At 42.7% G+C, this 24210-nt stretch overlaps 1 protein-coding gene and 1 pseudogene across 2 annotated transcripts in view; one reads left to right on the top strand and one right to left on the bottom strand.

Moving 5' to 3' along the window:
- Window positions 1-24210, bottom strand: part of SYNPO2 (synaptopodin 2) — a 180763-nt gene that overhangs the window by 30507 nt on the left and 126046 nt on the right. Inside the window, exons 2-3 of the mRNA XM_084855912.1 lie at window positions 23274-23425; window positions 4175-4989 (exon numbers count right to left, since the gene is read on the bottom strand). Coding sequence (XP_084712038.1) covers window positions 4175-4989; window positions 23274-23425 — 967 coding nt within the window. The remainder of the gene's footprint in view (window positions 1-4174; window positions 4990-23273; window positions 23426-24210) is intronic.
- On the top strand, window positions 12050-13325 carry LOC146343838 (arylacetamide deacetylase-like 4 pseudogene; annotated as a pseudogene). The gene has a single exon (XR_014792049.1). The product of XR_014792049.1 is annotated as an arylacetamide deacetylase-like 4 pseudogene (transcript).

The following is a 24210-nucleotide window of genomic DNA, read 5'->3' as shown; positions in this document are numbered from 1 at the left end:
AAACTGCATGTACTCTCAACCCTCTCCATGTGCCCAGCATGTCCTATAGACTCTAGAGAGTATAATATTTGTCTATAATATTTGACTTTTTGTGTATGAGTGTTCATAGAATGAACAGCATGTTCCAGTTATGAATATTTTCTGGGGGCACCAAATGGTACTTTGGCTGGCATTTGGTAAATTGTGAAATACATAAACTACTGGAGAGTTTATTTTCATGGGCAAATATATTTTATTTTTTAAAAATCTTTTTGTTTAATTGGTATTTTCTATCTGATCTGAGATATGTTACCTATGCTGAGCATTCAGGACAGGGCAGGTTGCACATTTACATAAATAGCTGGATTAAGTCTCACTAATATACACTTAAGACTGCAGCTGGTTACTATAGCCTCTCCCATTTATATCTTTTTTATAACCAGGGTGTGATTTGATCCCATTGAAATGGAAAGGTCAGATTCAAAGAGAGCAAGCAGATCTGGGCCACCTAATGTATTACTGATAGTGTGAAAATACTACTGGAAACTATTGGATATCTTGTTATAGAACTGCCTGAATTCATTGTATAAGGAATCAAGCCAGGGGAAAAAAAAATAGGCCGTTATACCTACTGGGCCATAATTAGTTCTGAACATCCCAGGTTTGATTTTGTACTTTTATTTTTGTTCTTGCATTTCTTCAACAGCATCCTTCCATGATGTGTAGTAAACCACATTTGCAATGGAGGAGGCTTTCAAAAACAGTTTATGACAAGGCATTGAAGTCTGCTGTCCAAAGAAAAAAAGGGGGGGAAGCCCCCATTGGTAGAGACCAAGCCCTCGTGCCTAAATTGGCTATTGGGATCTTGGCCCACAGGACAAGATAAATCACAAAGACTTGTACAAATAGAGACAGAAGGGGAAGACAATACCTGTAGTGGTCTCCTCAAAGAGTCATATATCCACATAAAAATAGTGGGATTATATAGCTAATGCTTCTAACTGTTCCTCCAGTTCCTAAATTCAATTCAGCTTGTTCTCACTCAAGTGAGCTACCTAGTCAGAAACTTCAGAAATGACTTCTGTTGTTAGAATGATCAATTTTTAAGATGTTATGGAAAATAATGATTTTGATTGCCCCAACCCTTAAAATCTCTTGCATTATTTTCACCATGGTATTTTATAAAGCTATTCAAAATAGGTGCTGACATTTTTAGAAGACTGAGCAAATATCATAATTAAATGTGATCAGACCGTGATTAAGGAAAATACCTCTTTAAAGCTGCAATCCTATACCCAATTACCTGGGAGTAAGTTCTATTGAACTCAGTGGGACTTACTTCTGAGTAGACAATGCTGTTTGGGAATTACCTAGACTTAAATACTGACCAATGGTGTCCATTTACATTGTAAATTGAAGACAATTTACATGTACTCAGGCTGTTAACAACTCTAATATATTTTTAAAAGATCTTCAGAGGATAGAAACTTGTATTTCACCTTGAGCAGAGAATCTGCTAGAGAATCCTCATGTTCTGCTTATACTGAGATAAGTTACTTTTCCTTCTATCTTCATTGCTTTTCATTTTATATTTTTAGACAAGTAGGTCTATACCTAAGTGCGAATGCACACTCATTCTGTAATGGAAAAATGCCTCTACCAATATCAGGAAATTGAAAATACAATCCTGTGCATACCTACCTGACAGTAAGTCTCATTGACTACAATGCGACTTACTTCTGAGTAAAGATGCATAGGATTGGGCTGCCCAGTGAATTCCAGAAGCATGTACTGGGCAAAAAAAGAGAAAGAAATAAGACACCTGAATGGCAATCAGAGAACATATATTATCTTAAACACAAGAATGCACATTTTACATGATAATCAGGCCTTGGTCTGAGTGGCAAGAGCGTTGGACTAGGAGCTGGGAGATCCAGGTTCTAGTCCCCACTCAGCCATGGAAACTCACTGGGTGACTTTGGGCCAGTCACAGACTCTCAGCCCAACCCACCTCACAGGGTTGTTGTTGTGAGGATAAAATGGAGAGGAGGAGGATAATGTCAGCCGCCTTGGGTTCCTTGCAAGAGGAAAAAAGGCGGGGTATAAATGCAATAAATAAATAAAAATATATATTAGAATCTATATATACTTATAGAATATTCTATAAGTATAGAATATATTGCTCTTATAATACACAGCTGATCCAACAATACATAGCTGGTATGTACCCTGTTGTTTTTACAGGCTGGCTTATATTTCAGTGCAGGACCAGTCCAAGACATTTTGCTGCCTGAGGTGGAGCACCAAATGAGGCACCTTCAAAGGCAACGTTCATAGTACTCAAGGCCAGACAAATTTGGTGTCTGAGGCCTCCTCACTGACAGCAGAATTGCAGCAATAATAAATGAGGTAACTAACAATTTGCTGCACTATCATGATGTTCGAAATCAACTGCTGGAGGTGGCCACCTCACTCTGTCTAACGGTAGGGCTGGTCCTAAATTTACTACCCCATTTTGCTTCTCAAGCATCATAATCACTGCCCATTGTGACATAACTTTGCACCAGATACTTGCCAGGATCCAGAGGACCACAAAACAAGTTGCACATTCCCAAGATGGCTTGAGATTTTTCAAAAAGCAGTCTCCACATCTTATGGCAAAATACCTTTGAAAGGGTGGGGAATTTATAAAGCACTTTATGATGTGGCATGGGCATGGTGGCCTTCTATTAAAACAATTTTTAAAAGACAAAACACTCCTTGGGTGCCCATTAGCCCCTTTGGGCATAACTAAAATTGAAGTGGCTCTTTAGGGACCAACCTAAGTTTGGAAATAAATGAATGGATGTCTTTTTTCAAATGTCGAAGCCATCACCTGATTTGTAAGAATTCAAATCATATTTGATTCAAGACAGTACCATATTAGATGGAAAACTTTAACACAGTTTTTTTAGTTCTATGCTTTCCTAATTAAACCAATGGTGTACTATGACAGACACAACCCTACAGTTGCTGTTGGCTTCACTGCCAAAATGCAAAGTATGTGCACTGTTCCTTTATACTCCATTTAATATGACATAAATATGTGGATTACATACAGACACTTTACGCATAACTAACAGCTTAATCCATACACCAGTACAAATGGCTGTAACTCTAAAAATATGCTTATGGAGGAATTAGCCATGGGTTAGTATGCTTATCCTGGCAATCTGCGTACGATAGCTCAGTGCTACAGTATATCATTGAGCCTTTGCCATTTTGCAATGAAACCCCTTGACAGAATTCTTGAAATAGTCAGGAATGACTGCTCATGTGCCAGCAATAGAACTGAATAGATAAACAGATGCTTTGAGAAAAGCACCATCTCAGTTCATCTTCTTAGCTGTATTACTATTTGTCATCCAGTTTACTTCCAATTAAATACCTTGTATAGAATGATTTTTGTATTGACCTCTAGGTATGGAAGGCAGAAGGACTAGTATGTTCATTGTACAGTTTAGGGAAGCCTTGCAAAACTGAAAGGATCATATAACTTGCCAAAAATACACATGCTGGTGTCTGTCAAAGTGACTTTCTGCAAGCATCATCAAGCTTCACTATGAGGCTTTTCTTTCTTTTCTTTTCTTTTTAAATTGTGCTCGGCTTTTCATAGAAGTAGCATCATTTGTATTTTTGAAGATGCCTCCTTATTCCAGATGAAATGCATTTGTGTGTGTGTGTAAATGGCAGAACCTAAAGCAAGCAATGAGATGCCTGACAGCATTTCTCTCCTCTGCTACAACCTTTGCCAGATTGCCTTTTAAGTCTTTGTTAATACGCTGGGCAGGTTGTCTGTACAGGCAAGTATTTTGAGTTAGAAGCAGAAAGTTTGTGGTTGGAGCCTCGCACAAAAGCAGGGTTAGATTATGTTAAAAATCATGCTTCCCAATTACAGAGCCTGATCAGTTCTTGACGTAACTTTTTATTATAGGGTTTCTAAAAACAATATCAAAACACTAGAAACTGGGTGGCTTTTTTTTTTTTTTTTTTAAGAAGAGAGTGGGGGAAGTAAGAACATTTTAGGAAATATCGCTTTAAAGGATATCTTAGTCCTAAGCACACGGATGCAATTGAGCTCTGAAATGTATCTTACAAAGTTTAGCCCTCAAGCAATGCTCCCCTCCCCCCTGCCATTTAGCTGTGACATACTTACTGGCGTGCCTTGCCCGGTGTTTGTGAGGTCTGCTATGTTCCCTTTCGGAGTGCTGGTCGTCTTCTCCCTGCTCTGTGCCTTCTGATGAGATTCCAAAGGAGACTGCAGAAGGAGGTGCTTCTGACTGCCCTCCTTCCCCTTGAGAATCCACACACCCCTTTTCAGTCAGAGACCTGGATGCTTCCTTCACCCGGTCAGAGCAGTCTAGGATCACTTCCACCTTGGTGAGGGAGGGCTCCTTTGTCTCAGCTCCATAGCTCGCTTTGACCTCCTTGCCACTAGCAATCTGAAATGTCCTGCTCGACCATTGGACAGCGGGGTCCTTCTCAGTGGCAGGAACTGCAGTCACCCAGCTAGTCCCATCTTGCGGCTGGCTGGGTCCTGTTTTGGAAGGCTTCCCCTGTTCAGCCCCCAGAACAGTCAGACCGGGAGCACGGCTGCCTTTCTGCTTGTCATATGAGAGGGACAACTGCAGCTCAACTGTAGGGCCTGGCGTTTCTCCAGTCCCCCCGGTGAAAGCAGGCACTTCAATGAAGTGTGCTTTGGGGGCTTCTATCACTTTGGGAGGGATTTTGTGACAGTGGCTTAGCTCTTGTTCTTGCTTTGTCCCAGAAAAATCCACATCACTTTGCTCCACATCTTTCTGGAAAACTTCCTCGGTGGCCTCCCCTGTGATCTGCAACTCCCGGTGGGGCTGCAACACTGCTGTTCTGATTTGCAGGGTGGTGCTTTCTTTATATTCCTCATTTTTAATGTCTCCATGTTTTCCATTTTCTGTTTCAGGACTTAAGATCTCATTCACCCCACTGGAAGTCCTGCGGGCACACAAAAAGCAAATTCTAAATAACCTATATCTGTAAGTACAATTAGCTATTCATGCACATGTGTGCATGCACACGTGCACATGCGCACACACGCGCGCACACACACACACACACACATATATATATATATATATATATATATAATATATATAAAATCAGTGCAATATAAAGACCATTGAACAAACTGGAATTTTTACCTATGAATCTCACTGGGTGACTATGTGTTTAACCTACCTTGCAGGGTTCTTGTGAAGATAAAATGGCATACACACATGTATGTTGCCTCAAGTTCCTTGGAAAAACGATTAAATACAAATGCAATAAGTCAATTCCTAAATCCCATTAAAAGTTCTGATTACATGTAAATAAATAGTATTACTTGCAACATTTTGATGTGGTGATCTGAGTCATGAGACCATTGCGGGGTGGTCCCTGGCTTGAACAAATGTTGTTACATGAGTATGATACTAAACTCAGATCGAATGCAGAACAGAAAGGAACCTTCATTCTAGCTGGTACACGATTTTCATTTGCACAGTAGAACCACTTAGGGTGCAATCCTACGTGTTGCACCCTTGTTGGATGGGAGCCTCTAATCTCAGAGGCTTCTGAGTATCCAATGCCCTATCATGAAGCTGTAGAAAGGGTGGGAAGAGCAACAGAGATGACTTTACTTCTTCATCCTCCTTTGTTTGTTTTTTTCCATTCTAGATGGGCCTCTGAGCCCATATAGTGGAGGCGTGCTGGTGGGGGCAGGGCTGGAGCCTGAGAGGCCATACGATTCTTTGTAATCTGGCCCCTCCCCTCCCCTCCCCTCCCCACCCACCGCAATGCCCCCTTTTAGATCTCTCCAACGTCCTCTGAGGCTACTTTTGCGACCTCATAATGTAGCCAGAACAGTTCTTTCCACGGTGGCTGGAAGGGGGCGGGGCGGGTGTGGAGAGGGATCAGATTTTAGAGTCCCCCTTCTGAGGTTGCAGCAGTGTCTATGGCCTGGCCGGGGGCGGGGGGCTCTGAAGGATCCTTTGGTCCCTGGGATGCTCTCCAGGGACCATAAGATTGCACTCCCCAGCACATTACACTAATTAAAACTTCATGTATGAAATAAAACTATGCATGGTGTGGAGAAAGTAGATGGAGATACATTTTTTCTCCCTCCCTCATAATACTAAGGATTCAACCTGTCTTGGATGGGGTTACACTCCCCTTGAAGATTCAGTTTGCAGTTTGGGTGTGCTCCTGGATCTAGCCCTGACCCTGGGTGTTCAGATGTTGGTGGCCACCTAAGGCAAGTGCACCGACTGCTGATATTCCTGGAGATATCAGATCCGGTCATGGTGACACGTATCTTAGTTACATACCATTTGAACTACTGCTATACATTCTACATGAGGCTGCCTTTGAAAAGTGTTTGGAAACTTCAGCTGGTCCAGAATACTGCAGCCAAACTGTTGACTGGGGCCAGTTACAGGTAGAATGCAGGGGCTGGTTAGAGAGAGCATGTGACTCCCTTGTTACAACAGCTTCCCTTGCTATTAGTCCATTTCTGGGCACAATTCAAAGTGCTGATCATAACCTGTAAAGCCTTATATGACTTGGGACTATTTGAAAGACCACATTCTCCCATATGAGCCTGCCTGGGTTTAAGATTCTTGGGAGAGGCACTTCTCTCTGTTCCACCACCACCGGACGCACTTATTATGGTGGGAATGCGAGACAGGGCCTTCTCCATGGCTACTCCCAGGCTCTAGAACTCCCTGCCAAGGGAAGCCAGACTAGCTTTATCTCAGTTGTCCTTCCCCTAGCAGGCAAAGATGTTTTTATTCAACAGATATTTGGCTGTTGATTTAAGTGTTGAAGTTGGTTTTAACTGCTGAATACTATTTCTTTTTTATTCTGTTTTTAATTGATTTGCTTTTATGTTTTAAATTTTGTATTTTATCATAGACAGTATTTTATTGTTGTTAGCTACACTGAGCACTATTTGTAGTGGAAAGGCAGGATATAAATTAATAAATATATAAAATGAAGCCGAATAGTAGGAGATTCAGAACAGACAAAAGGAAGCACTTATTCACACAGCACATAGTTAAGCTGTGGAGTTCACTACCACAAGAATTGGTAGCAGCCACTAACTTAGAAGGTTTTAAAAGAGGATTAGACAAATTCATAGAAGATGAGATTTTAACTACTACATTGAACAAGAATTCCTAAATTTATATTGCCACAGCTATTCCTAAATTCTGATACAAGGTTTTAAACATATGCTCTCACCTCAGCTTTATGCAGCTGTTGAAAGTGCCTACAGTCAATATGGAAAAAAGCCTATTTGCAATAAATTTGAAACAAAACTATTTTAAAACAGTACATCAATTATATTTAACACCTTAAGAAGATATATGGCTTAGAATATGCTAGATGTTGGAGATGTAGTTCTTGTGGAGCACATTATATGCACATTTTTGGCATCATGCTAAAATTTAATTTTATTGAACTCTGGTTGTGTTTTATATTGAGGAGATAACAGGTTATAAGCTTCCAATAGATCTGCTTAGTATTTGTTGTTGTTCAGTCGTTCAGTCGTGTCCGACTCTTCGTGACCCCATGGACCATAGCACACCAGGCCTTCCTGTCCTGAGCACTCTCCCGGAGTGTGCTCAGGTTCATATTCATTGCATCGGTGATGCTATCTAGCCATCTCATCCTCTGCCGTCCCCTTCTCCTTTTGCCTTCAGTCTTTCCCAGCATCAGGGTCTTTTCCAGAGAGTTTTCTCTTCGCATTAGGTGGCCAAAATATTTGAGCTTCAGCTTCAGTATCTGTCCTTCCAATGAGCACTCAGGGTTGATTTCCTTTAGGATGGACTGATTTGACCTCCTTGCAGTCCAGGGGACTCGTAAGAGTCTTCTCCAGCACCACAGTTCGAAAGCATCAATTCTTCGGCGCTCAGCCTTCCTTATAGTCCAGCTCTCACAGCCATACATTACTACTGGGAAAACCATAGCTTTGATTAGACGGACCTTTGTCGGCAAGGTGATGTCTCTGCTTCTTACTATGCTGTCTAGGTTTGCCATAGCTTTCCTCCCAAGGAGCAAGCGTCTTTTAATTTCATGGCTACAGTCACCGTCTGTGGTGATCTTGGAGCCCAAGAAAGTAAAATCTGTCACTGCTTCCATTTCTTCCCCTTCTATATGCCAGGAAGTGATAGGGCCAGATGCCATGATCTTCGTTTTTTTAATGTTGAGTTTCAAACCAGCTTTTGCACTCTCCTCTTTCACCCTCAACAAGAGGCTCTTTAGATCCTCTTCACTTTCTGCCATTAGGGTGGTATCGTCTGCATATCGGAGGTTGTTGATAATTCTCCCAGCAATCTTAATTCCGACCTCTGATTCATCCAACCCGGCATTTCTCATGATGTACTCTGCATATAAGTTAAATAAGCAGGGTGACAATATGCAGCCTTGTCGTACTCCTTTCCCAATTTTGAGCCACTCGGTTGTTCCATGTCCGGTTCTTACTGTTGCTTCTTGACCCTCGTACAGGTTTCTCAGGAGACAGGTAAGGTGGTCTGGTACTCCCATCACTTTAAGAATTTGCCACAGTTTGTTGTGATCCACACAATCAAAGGCTTTAGCGTAGTCAATGAAGCAGAAATAGATGTTTTTCTGGAATTCTCTTGCTTTCTCCATGTTCCAGCGAATGTTGGCGATTTGATCTCTAGTTCCTCTGCCTCTTCGAAACCCAGCTTGTACTTCCGGTAGTTCTCGGTTCGCATACTGCTGAAGCCTAGCTTGTAGGATTTTGAGCATCACCTTGCTGGCATGTGAAATGAGCGCAATTGTGCGGTAGTTTGAACACTCTTTGGCGTTGCCCTTCTTTGGTATTGGAATGTAAACTGACCTTTTCCAGTCTTGTGGCCATTGCTGAGTGTTCCAAATTTGTTGGCATATTGAATGCAGCACTTTAACAGCATCATCTTTTAGGATTTTAAATAGCTCAGCTGGAATACTGTCATCTCCGCTAGCTTTGTTGTTACTAATGCTTCCTAAGGCCCACTTGACTTCACTCTCTAGGATGTCCGGCTCAAGTTCAGTGACCGCACTATCATGGCTATCAAGGACATTACTATCATGGCTATCAAGGACATTAAGATCTTTCCTGTATAGTTCTTCTGTGTATTCTTGCCACCTCTTCTTAATCTCATCTGCTTCTGTGAGGTCCCTGCCTTCTTTGTCCTTTATCATGCCCGTCTTTGCACAAAACGTTCCCTTGAGATCTCCAATTTTCTTGAAGAGATCTCTAGTCTTTCCCTTTCTGTTGTTTCCCTCGATTTCCTTGCATTGTTAATTTAAGAAGGCCTTCTTGTCTCTCCTTGCTATTCTCTAGAACTCTGCATTCAGTTGGGTATATCTTCCCCTTTCTCCCTTGCTTTTCGCTTCCCTTCTTTCGTGAGCTACTTGTAAAGCTTCATCAGACAGCCATTTGGCTTTCTTGCATTTCTTTTTCTTTGGGATGGATTGAGTTGCTGCCTCCTGAACAATGTTACGGACCTCCGTCTATAGTTCCTCAGGCACTCTGTCTATCAGGTCTAATCCCTGAAATCTATTCCTCACCCCCATTGTATATTCATAAGGGATATGATTTAGGTCATACCTGAATGGTTTATTGGTTTTCCCTACGTTCTTCCATTTAAGCCGAAATTTTGCAAGAAGCAGCTCATGATCTGAGCCACAGTCAGCTCCAGGTCTTGTTTTGACTGACTGTATGGAGCTTCTCCATCTTTGGCTGCAAAGGACATAATCAATCTGATTTCGATATTGACCATCTGGTGATGTCCATGTGTAGAGTCGTCTCTTGTGCTGTTGGAAAAGAGTGTTTGCTATGATCAGCGTGTTCTCTTGGCAAAACTCTATTAGCTTTTGTCCTGCTTCATTTTGTACACCAAGGCCATGCTTGCCTGTTATCCCGGTGATTTCTTGACTTCCTCCTTTAGCATTCCAGTCCCCTATGATGAAGAGGACATCTTTTTTTGGTGTTAGTTCTAGAAGGAGTTGGAGGTCTTCATAGAACCGATCAACCTCAGCTTCTTCAGCATCAGTGGTTGGGGCATAGACTTGAATTACTGTGATGTTGAATGGTTTGCCTTGGATTCGTACTGAGATCATTCTATCATTTTTGAGATTGTACCCCAGTACTGCTTTTCCCACCCTTTTGTTGACTATGAGTGCTACTCCATTTCTTCTAAGAGATTCTTGGCCACAATAGTAGATATGATGGTCACCTGAATTAAATTCGCCCATGCCTGTCCATTTTAGTTCGCTGATTCCCAAGATGTCGATGTTCAATCTTGCCATCTCATGTTTGACCACCTCCAGCTTACCTTGATTCATTGATCTTACATTCCAGGTTCCTAAACAATATTGTTATTTACAGCATCGGATTATCTTTTCACCACCAGACATATCCACAGCTGAGTGTCCTTTCGGCTTTGGCCCAGCCGCTTCACTCTTTCTGGCGCTACTTGGAAATATCCTCTGCTCTTCCCCAGTAGTATATTGGACACCTTCCGACCTGAGGGGCTCATCTTCCGGCGTCATATCTTTTAGCCTTGTGATACGTTCCATGGGGTTTTCTTGGCAAGAATATTGGAGTGGGTTGCCATTTCCTTCTCCAGTGGACCGCATTTTGTCAGAACTCTCTGCCATAACCTGTCCGTCTTGGGTGGCCCTGCACGGCATAGCTTATGGCTTCACTGAGTTACGCAAGCCCCTTCACCGTCTTGGGTGGCCCTGCACGGCATAGCTTATGGCTTCACTGAGTTACGCAAGCCCCTTCACCACAACAAGGCAGTGATCCATGAAGGGGGTGCTTAGTATACTCCTTAACTATTTAAAAGATTGTGTGGAAAACATGGATGTGGAATTAGTAATTAATCTTTTGACAGCAAAAATCTCAATAGCTTCATTTTAGAAAAAAGGGTATTGCCTCTCCTCTGTTTGATTGTTTCTTCAGGATTTGGGATGTGGCGATAATAATGAAATGAACATTATTTAAGGCTAAAGAAGCAAACATTAGGATAAGATGGAGTGTCTTTGTCATGTTTTGGAATGATAATTTTAGAGATAATGTTCATCCATATTCATCATTTTCCCTGATCTGATTTTTTGTTGATAAAGATATGTACACATGTATTGGGTGAGTGCTTATGTATCATTCGTGCTCACGCATGTGTGTGTATGATTAAATAAAGTGTTTTAAAAAAGAAAAACGCCCACAAATTTATAAGTCAAGATACCCAAGGCACACATGCTATAAGAAAGGCATCCCTATTGGCTGACATGTGGAAATTGCAGTGGATCTCACATCCTGGCTAATTTCATCCATTCTTCCCTCCCCCCTGTCTCCTAGCCCTGCCACCCCTATAGAAGCTTTTTTTTTTTTGGTTAGGTGAAAGTACAGCCTCACGTCTAATTTGGCCCTAAATATTGAAAAATAAGGGTATGTTCTGTTAGATACAAAGAAACAACTGAGGAATCTAAATGAATCTTGCTTAGATACCAATTCCATACAATTTCTGTCAGCCATGTGACTTCATTTTTCTAGTTATAGAAATCATAAAATGGTTATGCATGGTTTGTATAATTTGCCCCACCCCACTGCATCCTTTGCAATTGGTGGTTGTTTTGGCATGCCTTTGCATTGAGTAATCTGGGATAATCTTTGTTATGTCAGGTTTTCCTGAACCTCTGCCATTGGTAGTGGAAGTAAGCAAACAACTCCACATGGACTCCAAGGACAGAATGGATGAAATGGTCACATTTTGCTAATCTTTCTTACTTCCTAATCTCTTAAATGGCATATTATTGACGTCACCTGCTCAATGTCCCTTTTAAAAGACTTCTGGGGATTCCTGTGCTTCTGTTGTAACCAGAGCTTCACAAATGATTCAATTTCCTGTGGTACCTTGCTTGCATCTCTAGAGAACAATAGGCACTGGAGATATCAAGAATCTGGAACCTCCAGCCAGCTGGAACACATCACTTTAAAGAGAAAATGGAGCTAAGCTATACCTTTTTGGTGATCATTTTTGAAATACTGATCATTCCTTTTGTGCTGTTGTTAGCCTGGGTCATTTATTATGACTTCTCTATATCGGAGGTTCCTCCTGGAATTGACCAACCTATGAAGCTTCGTATTCTTAACTGGCTCATGGTTCTTTCTTCTTGTTTGGGCAAGATTCTAGAGAACCTATCCCTTTGCTGTGAGATTCAGTTCATCCGCTACACCCGATCCAAAAAAGAACTAGGGGAGGACCCCAAACTCAACATTAAGGACCTAACATTTGAGGACATCCACGTGAGAGTTTACCAGCCAAGAGAGTCAAAATCAGAGCAAAGCAGGAGAGGAGTTGTCTACTTCCACGGAGGAGCCTGGATGTCTGGGAGTATCAATTCCCACGATCATGTATGTCGGTACCTTGCCAAAGAAAGTGATTCAGTGATTGTGTCTGTTGGCTATCGTTTGGCACCTGAGGAGAAATACCCATCCTAGTTTAAGGATTGCCTGACTGCCAGTGCCAGCATACACTTTATGAAGACCGCAAAAGACTATGGAGTAGATCCTGCTCACATTATTGTTGCTGGGGACAGCGTTGGGGGAAATTTAGCTGCCTCTGTTTGCCAAGCTTTAGTGAGTAGATCTGATCTCACAAAGCCACTGGCTCAGGTTTTGATCTATCCTGGTCTTCAGGCAGTAGATTTCAACTTGCCTTCTTACCAACAAAACCGAGTTGTACCAATCACGTATTGGGAAAATGTAGTCTGTGCTGCCTTGCGATATCTCAATAAGGATTTGTCAGTGTTAGAAAGTGTTATACAGGGATGCCATGTTCCCAGTGACATAAAAATGAGAACTAGGAAATGGATCAATTCAGAGAACAGCCCCAAAGAATTTAAGGTCAGGGGTTACAAGCCACAGTCAGCCACTTCCTTCTTAGAAGATGTCTATGAAGTGGTGAAGCAAGTTTTAGAGACAACCTTCTCGCCACTTATGGCAGAAGATGTGGTTCTTGGCCAGCTTCCTAAGACATGCATTGTAACCTGTGAGTATGATGTTCTAAGGGATGATGGTATCCTCTACAAGAAACAGCTGGAGGCCAGTGGGGTTCCAGTCACTTGGTACCACATTGAAGATGGATTCCATGGGTTTTTGTCATTTCCCTCTGGGAAAAAGGTAATCAACAGCACTGCAACATTTCTAAAAGGCTTATGACAATGTTTTGGGTTTTGGTTTTGGTTTTTAATTAAATTCTAGATTTATTTTAAAAGGGGGGGAGAAAAAGAAAGAAAGAAAGAAAGAAAGAAAGAAAGAAAGAAGAAAAGAACATGCTTCCAGTCAGACACCTAGGCTTTGTCACATGGGCAAGGAGAACACTTTCTAATATTTTGTGTTATGGGGGGGAGGTGGAGTGAGTTTTTCTCTCACACAAGTCAGTGGAACTATTCCACAAAGCATAGTTTAAGGATTTTAGACTTCAGCACTTAAACTGGAGGTGGCTTGAGTCTTCAAAGGGAGGGCAAATTCAAAAAGCAAATTCCTTCTGCGTGAAATGTCTGGCCATGTTTCAAGTTAGGTCAAGCCCCCTTTGGCCTGGGCGCTACCTCCACTGCTATCCTGAATGAGGTAAAGTGCAAGAAATCAGATTGTGGTGAATGAAGACAGAGGGAGCAATCCTATGGCCACTAGACACTGTCTGGAGGGCCATAGGATATGCTCCTTTCCGGGAACCAACCTCGGAGCCTTTGCTCAGAGGTCAGTTCCCAGAAATCTGACCTCCCCCCTCATCCGTGCTGCCTCAGAGACAGCGCAGAGAAGCCCTGTCCTCTGTACTTGGAAGAGGAGCACAGAGCAATTGAAAAGGGGAGGGGCTGGGGGGGGTGTTCTGGGGCGGGGAGAGTGGAGCTGCGTGTACGACACATCCAATGTGTCCTACGGCAGCTTCCTGTCCCGGTCAGACCCCCTGCCGCTAGACAGCCGAAAACGGCTGTCTAGCAAAAAAGAGCAAGTCAGAAGAGGCAACGATCCCACCCCCCGTGCCTCTCCTGCCTTGCTTAGGATAGGCAGTCACCTCCAAGTTCGGAGGCGGCCACCTATCTAGTTAGGATTGCTCCCTTAATAACTGTAGGAGGGGCATCAGCTTCCCAGAGACAGTCTGGGAAGAACTCTGCTTATTGTTAGATAGATGTTGTTGTCAAGATGGCTAGCTGCAGTTAGAGGCTTTGGGCTTCGATTGCATTTTATATTCAGATATGTTGTTCTAGTCCTTCTGCTATTAGAGGAGTCTCTATTACAACATTGTCCTGCTTGCCAGTCCCTCTACCTTCCCCAAGAAAAAAAGCATGAACTTTGTGGAAGGAAGATGGGGCCAGTACTTTGCCATCTATACTGGCTGTCAGTGCATTTCCAGGCCCAATACACTTTTAAATCCCTAAATGGCTTGGAGCCAGGTAGCTCAAAGAAGCCTCACCTTCCTTATCTAAGATCATTGTCTGAGGCCCTCCTCTAGCTGCCACCACCTAATGAGGTAAAGTGGGTAGCTACAAGTGAAAGGGCCTTTTCAGTGGTGGCACCCATTTACTGTTCCTCCTTCTCACCCCCACCATTGTCTGGGCCAGAGCAAGAGGCAAGTGAACAAGCTGGTTGCAATGGTGAAGAGCAGGAACAATTCCAGGGGTTTTGCTTTTGCAAAACAATTCCAGGGTTTCTGCTTTTGTCAGTGGGCTTCTGCTGGGATGTGGATCCTTGGCAGTTGCCCAAACATGCCTACCTTTGATGCCAACCTGAGCCTTTTTACTCTCCCAGGCCTTTTAGAATCATAGAATAGTAGGGTTGGAAGGGGCCTACAAGGCCATCGAGTCCAACCCCCTGCTCAATGCAGGAATCCAAGTCAGAGCATCCCTGACAGATGGCTGTCCAGCCTCGTCTTGAATTAACAAATTCAAAATTTTTAACAAAATTTTTAACAAAAGGTTTTACTTTGGTTTTATGTGTTGCAATGTTTTTACCTTTCACTACTGGTTTTACCTTGTTTTTATTATGTGCTATTTTTATCATTGTTTACTGTTTATATTTTATGCTATATTGTTGTTGTGTGTAGGGATGTTGGAGAAATCTGCAACAGATTCTAATGGGTTTGGATTTCTAGCAATCTGACCTGTAGATTCCCCAGTGAACTGGCTTTTTCTGAGTCACGCGGATTTGCAGACTGGTTTTTCAGTTTTGGGGGGATTCCCGCTAATTCACACTTGTGCTAATGCACATTAGCACAAATGTGTATTAGCACTAATGTCCACATGCACGAATGCACTAATCTGCATTAATGTGGATTTAATGCATTTGTGCAAGTAGGCATTAGCGCTAATGTGAATTAGCACAAATAGAATGAAATTCTGGAGGAGGGGGGAGTCCATTTCCATCAATGAGCCAATGACAGAATGAAAGGTGCCTGACAATCCGTGAAACACAGATGGAACAGATTTAACAAAATCCGTACATCCCTAGCTATGTGCACAGGGACCTATGGTTATTAGACAGTCTAAAACTGCAATCAATCAATATTTAAGTACTGATTTCCTCTCATAAGAACATCAGAAGAGCCCTGCTGGATCAGACCAAGGGTCCATCTAGTCCAGCATTCTGTTCACATAGTGGCCAACTAGCTGCCCACAGGAAACCCACAAGCAGGACATGAGTGCAGGTTGTGGATTTCCCGTCGGCAGCTCTCATTCATTTCTTTTCTTTTTAAATTTGTGAAATGATGTTATTTACTTCATAGAGAGTCTATTCATGGGGAAATTACTCACTAATCCCCCACCCCCAAGCTGGGATCTATAGGAAGCAATAAAATGGACTGAATCTCTGAGCAAAATGTTTTTTTTACTTCACTAGGGAATAGAATTTACCTGTGAGCAGGGAGGATTTGGGGCATGGGGAAGGGCATTGCTAGTTAATATATAGTGCTATATTGTGCTTTGTGAAAATAGTTGGATACCACTTACAGTTTATTGCAGGAAAGCGATGCCCCAACAGAGCCAATGGGTTCTAGTACAGAAGCATCCCTAGTGTAGCCTTCCCCAACCCTCCAGATATATATTTATTTATTCGATTTATACGTTGCCCAACTAACAATTGCCCCTGGGCCAGTTTACAATCATAAAAGCCCAAAGCAACAATAAGATAACAACCAAAAACAATTATACAGCCAATTAAATAATGAAATATTAAACTATTAAAAATATTGAGCCAGCAGTAAAACTGATAATAAAAGCAACAAATTACAGATTAGATGCCTGCCGAAAAAGGAAGATCTTAGCCTATCATCCATCCATCCATCCATCTAGTGTAGATGTGGCCGACAATACCCAGAAAAGAGTAGTGCTGCGCTGAAACACTACCTGCCCTTTTGCAACCAATTCATTTCCCTGCAAAAGAGGCAGTCATTTTTCTGCCTCTTTCATTGGGTTGCTGAGAATTTTGGAGAAATTTCTCAAGTGCAGAGCTTCAGTGCTTACTTTACAGTAAGGAAGTGGCTGGAGCGTGTGTTTGCTTTTACCATATCCCCCCTCTTCTGTCCTTGCAGCCTCTCCGGCTGCTTGAGCTTCTTGGAAAGCTCCCTAGAGGACTTAGCCAGGACTTCCTGCCTTGGGGCTTTCTAATGTTGCTGCCTGCTGAGTGCCTGAAAGCTGAGAGAGTTCTTCTGCTTCTGCTTCTGGAAAGCCCCAGGGGAGGGAAGTCCTGGCTAAGTCCTCCTGGGGGCTTTCCAAGCAGCTCAAGCAGCCAGAGAGGCTGCAAGGACAGAATGGGGTGGAGTGTGGAAATGGTAAAAGAAAGAGCACACACACACACCTCTGCCACCTCCTTACAGTAAGGTAACCACTGAAGCCCTGCACCCAGAGAAATTTCTCCAAAATTCTCACCCATTCCCACAGTTTTCAGGTGCAGTTTCTTTTTGCCCCTTCCCCACAACAAATGGTAAAAAATAAGTAGGTTCAAAAATGTGGCACAGTGCTAGAAAACAACCTTTGAAGACGTTCTTAGAATCAGGCAGGAAACTATGGGAGAAGGTGCTCCTTCAGTTAGACTGGTCCTAAGCCACTTACGGGTTTAAAGATCAGCACCAACATTTTGAATCAGTGCCAGAAATGATTCCAGATGCAGCACTGGAGTAATATGTTCAAAACAGCCAGTCCCAGGGCCAAAACAGACATTACTTTCAATCTTTGTTTAATAGCTTTGACTTTTTTTCATTTTTACTCTAGATTAAAAGGCATCTGATACGGATCTTGAAAGCTTCCTACCCCCCACTACTCTCAGATCCTGATCCAAATTGCCTCCCCTGCATCTACTCTGCAGTAAAAAATGAAAAAGGAGATGTACCTGCTAGACACAGATTTAAAGTAATGTCTGTTTGGGCCCTCAGTAAGCAGCCTCAGTCATTGTGCGCTCATCACCTCCACTTTCAATTTACAATCCAGGAATGCCCCAATCCTGGGTTGCTATTGACATCTGAATACGGAACAAACAACCCTGGCTAAACAACCATAGTGATTGTTGGGTTAACTCTATATCACAATAATATCCCAATAACAACCCAGGAATGGGGCATTCCTGGGTTGTTGATTGAAAGCAGAAGCAATGAGCATGTGGGATGCAAAAGTGCTCACTTGTTGTTGTTTGGCCCCAAAAACCTATGGTGTAAACAAAAATACCTCACAATTGCTCACATCTGTACCAGTTGGTAGAAACAGGATTTACCAATCTATAACAACTATCAGAGCATGGTTGGAGCTCCTAAAAGTTCTCAGACATCTCAATTTATGAAGTTCTGGTGTTGTAGCTGGTTTCTATCATGTTGCATTACTTGGGCAATCAGTTCTGGTACTCAGTAGATATAAACTATGAATCCATAAACATTTCCTTGTAGGATAGAAATCTGGGGGTAAGCCAGATAAAAGTTAGCCTTTATTGGTAACTCGGTGTCTGCATCTGTGTGTGAGTGACTGTGTGTGTGCAGAGAGAGAATGAGAGAGAGAGAGATGCAGAAAGACACACATAGAGAGAAATTGCCCCTTAAAAGGCCTTCTGCCTATGGATATACTTGGAAATTTTCTATACAATCTCCCCTCCTGCAAAACAATAAACACAGAGTTTGTCATTTGTTGAGCAGGATCAGACATTGTTCCACAAAGCAGCACTCCTTTTGTGGGGACACTCACCATGGAAATCAAAATGCATCGCAACCCCAGAACTCAAATGTTATTATTTATATAAGGAAAACTATTAACCTTTGCTCTGATTGCACAGATATATTGCCTATAACAGGGGTAAACAATCCGTGGCCCTCCACATCTTAAAAACATAAGAAGAGCCATGCTGGATCAGAGCAAGGATCCATGTAGTCCAGCATTCAGTTCACACAGTGGCCAACCAGCTGTTGACCAGGAACCCACAAGCAGGGCATGAGCGCAACAGTGCCCTCCCAGCCATGTTCCCCAGCAACTGGTGTACATAGGCTCAATGGCCCTGATACTGGAGGTAGCACATAGCCATCAAGACTAGTAGCCACTGATAGCCTTGTCCTCCAGGAATTTGTCCAACCCCCTTTTACAAACATCCAAACTGGTGATCATCACTACATCCTGTGGTAGCAAATTCCATAGTTTAACTATGTGCTGTGTGAAGTAGTACTTCCTTTTATCTGTCCTGAATCTCCCACCAATCAGCTTCATGGGATGACCCTGGGTTCTAGTATTTTGAGAGAGGGAGAAAAATGTCTCCTATCCACATTCTCCACACCATGCATAATTTTGTACACCTCTATCATGTTTCCCCTTAGCCTCCTTTTTTCCAGGCTAAGCAATCCCAATCTTCTCTCCAGGTGCTCTAGCCCCTTGATCATTTGAGTTGCCCTTTTCTGCACTTTTTCCAGCTTGACAGTATCTTTTTTTAGGTGTGGTGACCAGAAGTGGACACAGTATTCCAAGTGTGGTCACACCATAGATTGGTATAGGAGCAGTATGATATTGGCAATTTTATTCTCAATTCCTTTTCTAATTATGCCTAACATGGCCTTTTTTTTTTACAGCGGCCGCACACTGGGTTGACCTCTTCACTGAGCTGTCCACCACAACCCCAAGATCTCTTCCCTGGTCAGTCGCTGCTAGCTCAGATCCCATCAGGCTATACTTGAAGTTGGGATTTTTTGCCACAGCATGCATCACTTTACACTTGCTTACATTGAACTGCATTTGCAATTTTGATGCCCGTTCTCTCAGTTTGGAGAGATCCTTTTGGAGCTCTTCACAATCCCTTTTGGTTTTAACCACCCTAAATAATTTGGTGTCATCTGCAGACTTGGTAATTTCACTGCTCACTCATAATTCCAGATCATTTATGAACAGGTTGAAAAGCATTGGTCCTAATACAGATCTCTGTGGGAGAATTTACCATTCATTCCTACTCTCTGCTTTCCACTCTTTAACTGGTTACTGATCCATAAAAGGACCTGTCTTCTTATTCCATGACTGCTAAGTTTGCTCAGGAGTCTTTGGTGAGGGACTTTGTCAAAAGCCTTTTGGAAGTCCGAGTAAGCAATGTCTACTGGATCACCCCATCTACATGTTTATTGACACTGTCAAAGAACTTTAAAAGGTTAGTGTGAGAGGACTTACCTTTGCGAAACCCGTGTTGATTCTTTTTCAGTAGGGCTTGTACTTTTATACGGTTATTAATGTTATCTTTAATAATGCCTTCAACCAATCTAACCGGAACAGATGTTAAGCTAACCGGCCTGTAATTTCCTGGATCCCCCCGGATCCCTTTTTGAAAACTGGTGTAACATTGACCATCTTCCAGTCCTCTGGTATAGAGGCTGATCTTAGGGACATGTTGCATATTTTGGTTAGAAGATCAGCAATTTCATATTTGAGTTCTTTGAGAACTCTAGGATGGATACCATCTGGGCCCAGTGATTTATTTGCTTTCAGTTTATCAATAAGGTTGAGAACTTCATCTTTTGTCACCACTATTTGCCTCAGCTCCTCAGACTCTCTTCCTGGAAACATCAGTTTAGACACAGGTATCTGTCCTATATCTTCTGCAGTGAAGACAGACAAAAAGAATTCATTCAGCTTCTCCTCAATCTCCTTGTCCTCCTTCAGTACTCCCTTAAATCCATTGTCATCCAGTGGTCCAACTGCCTCCCTAGCTGGTTTTCTGCTTCTGATATATTTAAAGAATTTTTTATTGTTGGCCTTGATGTTGTTAGCGATAAGCTCTTCAAAATGCTTTTTTGCATCTGTTATTGTTTGCTTGCACCGCCTTTGTGCAAGCTCGTGCTCCCTTTTGTTTTCCTCACTTGGGCAAGACTTCCATGTTCTGAAGGAAGCTCTCTTTTCTCTAATAGCTCCTTTAACACTGCTCGTTAACCATGCCAGCAACCTCTTGGACTTGGCGCTACCTTTCCTAACCTGTGGTATACATTTTAGCTGGGCTTCTATTATTGTGGTTTTGACTAATCTCTTTTTAACTTCCATTTCACCAGTTCCCTCGTTTTAGAGAAGTTTTGTCTTTTGAAGTCAAATGTGACTGTGTTGGACTTCCTGGGCAATTTTCCACTTAAATATACAGTATATTAAAGCTGACAGCACTGTGATCACTATTTCCAATTGGTTCAACATAGGGATGTTGGAGAAATCTGCCGCGGACTCCAATTCTTTGGAATCCAGCCTCCATTTGCAGCTGTCTTTCTCAAAGCAAAACGGCAATGGCAGCAGGTGTGCTGGTCTGCGGAACCCAGCGGATGCACAGACGTTCAAGAGGATCCTGGGGGGGGACGACAGATCGCCTCCGCCCCTGTGGACCCCCCCCCGGAACAAAAGGTAGGGGTTCCGCACATCCCTAGTTCAACAACATTTCAATCTCGTACTAGATCCTGGGCGACACCACTTAGGATTAAATCCAAGGTTGCCTCCCCTCTGGTCAGTTCCATGACCATCTGTTCTAGGGCACAATCATTTAGGGCATCGAGAAACTTAACCTCTTTGTCGTGGCTGGAACATGCATTTATCCCATCAATGTGGGGGTAATTGAAGTTGCCCATTATTACAACAGTTCCTTGTTTGGAGGCCTCCCTTTTTTCATTTTCCATTTCAAGGTCACTCTGAGCATTCTGGTCTGGGGGATGATAGCATGTTCCTAGCACTAAATTAGTTTTGGAGCCTGGTATTGTCACCCACAGTGCTTCTGTGGAAGAGCCTACCCCTTTTAGGTGTTCTAGTCCACTCAACACTATGCCCTCTTTGACGAACAGGGCAACACCTCCCCCAGTACGCCCTTCCCTGTCCTTCCTATAGAGTTTATATCCAGAGGTGACTGCATCCCACTGGTTCTCTCTGCTCCACCAGGTTTCTGTAATGCCCACTATATCCAGGTTTTCCTTTAAAATCAAGCACTCCAACTTGGAGGCTTCTAGCATTTGCATAAAAACACCTATACACAGTGTCCCTCCCCAGATGCCTCTGGCGTGTGCATCTTTTGCTATGGGACGTTGGCCCCTTTGATTGGCTATTACATTCCACCATGTAGTCCTGGCCTATGTTGTCCCCTTCTACATTTGGGCAATCAACAACATTTTCTTCTTTATCCCTTTGGGATGATTTAACCTGAACCGGATGCTTCCCAGCTCCTGTTGGCTTTCCCCCAGGGTTTAGTGTAAAAGCTGCTCTGCCACCCTTTTCATGTTTAGCAACAGCAGGCTGGTTCCATTTTGGTTAAAGTGGAGTCCGTCCCTCTTGTACAGGCCTGGCTTGTCTCAAAACGTTCCCCAGTGCCTAATAAATCTGAACCCCTCCTCCCTGCACCACCATCTCATCCACGCATTGGGACTCCTCAGCTTTGCCTGTCTGGCTGGCCCTGACCATGGAACAGGTAGCATTTCTGAGAAAGCCACCTTGCTGGTCCTGGATTTCAACCTCCTACCTAGCAAACTAAATTTGGCTTCCAGGACCTCATAACTATATTTCCCCACATCCTTGGTACCAGCATGGACCACAACCACTGACTCCACCCCAGCACCAAATACTAGGCTATTTAGACGGTGCGTGATATCCGTAGTCTTCACACTCGGCAGGCAATTCACCATGCGGTCTACGCTCCCATCACAAACCCAGCTATCTATGTGTCTAATGATCAAATCTCCCACTACCACAAGCCCCCTTTTCCCCCCAGAGGCACATCCTCAGTGTGAGAGGATATTTGTTCATCTTCTGAGGAATGGGTCCCTTCTAAGGGATCATTTCCCTCTTCCTCAGAATGATGCCCTCCTTCCTCAAGACCCACATTTTCCATGACAGCAGAGCACCTGTCACCCTGGGAGTGGGACACAGCTAATAGGTCTTTGAAGGTCTCATCCACCAACCTCTCTTAGCCTCTCTAGGTCAGCAGCCTTGGCCTCAAGGGAACGTACTTGTTCCCTGAGAGCCAAGAGCTCATTACACCCACAACTTCCATCCAGCAGGGAGATAGTCGTACATGTGGCACTCAGTGCAATACACTGGATAGGCCTTGCCCCCCTGCTGGCTTTCTACTTCATAACTGTTTTTTTTTAATTATTATTTGGTATGTTTTCCCAGGAAAACTTAGTTGTTTACTATGAAAAGATGGGGAAATGATTTATAGGTATTTATTTACACTTACTTACTGTGAGTATGGAATAGGGAGGAAAAAGCTGACTGCCCTGGCTTCCTTGCTGTGATGCTAAACTAGCACAGTTGCTTAACTCGCTTGTTTGCTAACGCTTTGTCACAGGAGCTCCTCATGCTCGGAGCGTTGGCTCCCTTGCCAGCGTGCCTCCTTGTATAGATAGGCCCAACTGATGCTCTGCAGTGAATCTGATTGGAGGGCCTCATTTGAAAAGCAACGGAGGCTGTGTGTGAACTCCTGATCAGCACTGGCTTTCAGTGGCTCATCTTGTTGAATTCTGACTCCCATTTTCCCCAGCTGCCATGGCCAATGGTATATTATTATCATCATTATCATCATCATTATTTCTTTTGAGATGTTTTGTTACAGACTACATTCTAAAAGGTGGCCTATAAATACCATTATAGGTAAATAAATGAGTGACATACAAAATGTCAAGCTTTCCCCCCAAAATCAGTAACATCGAAGACTGTGCATGGCTGTATCAGAATATATAACGCCTGTGAATTTCCTTTACCTCTTGATAAGCATCTGGAGAGTGTCAGCCAAGCCTTCCATCAGGGTGATAACTTCAGAATAGGTCAAGTCAGCACAAGGGTTGCCATTTATAGATATCACCTCATCACCTTCACATAGCCCAGCTTTGGATGCTTTGCTCTTATTACGAATCTAAAACAAATTAAAAGTAAAATAAAATCTGATTATATAATTCATGTGGGGGTGGGGTGGGGGGATGCAAACACAGAATTTCTAAAATCTCTGAGCCAGTGGTTTTTTGTTTGTTTTTTCAATAGTGAGCAACTAGATTCTTTGTTTGCTTTCATTTCTGTGGAAGTATCAGGTAGGAACTGCAGTCAGATCCAAATTTACTAATGAATAGGAATGGGGTGGGGGGAAACGATTAATGCAAATGTACTTAATTCAGCACTTTTGAATGACTATGTGAACCAAAATTCAGTTGTCCTTCTAAATTCACACTTCCCCAAATTTTGCAATAGAATTCTCCAATCAAAAAAGGTGCACAACAATATGTATATTGGGGAAAACAATATTTTTAAACTGCATTATATTAGGAAAATTGATTGCAAAAATGGGTATATTAAGCAAAAATGCATACAAAAAAACGGCATTAGGAAAAATATGCACAAAAATGCTTATGAATTTTCATGCAAGCTTTAAAAAAAATCTCAATGTTTAGGATGAACTGAACTTAAGAATGGAGAAATGCACAAAGTTTGAGATGAACCGAATTTAAGATGATGAAAATGAGAAACTGAAAGAAACAGAAACTGACAGATTCATCCATCCCCAGTAACAAATAATGCAGAACCATACAGAGACATACCCAAAACAACAACAGGACTCTCAGAGGGATCTGAGAACCCATCCCAGCTCAGGTTCTCCAAGTGCCATCCGAGCTGTCCTCCTGCTTGCTGGCCCTCCGGGCTGCAGAT

Source organism: Heloderma suspectum, chromosome 5, assembly GCF_057233095.1.
Source record: "Heloderma suspectum isolate Gila_16-S chromosome 5, 16-S_ref, whole genome shotgun sequence".
Classification (NCBI taxonomy): domain Eukaryota; kingdom Metazoa; phylum Chordata; class Lepidosauria; order Squamata; family Helodermatidae; genus Heloderma; species Heloderma suspectum.
Note: the sequence above shows the minus strand (reverse complement) of the source record. Positions and strands in the feature narration are given on the sequence as shown.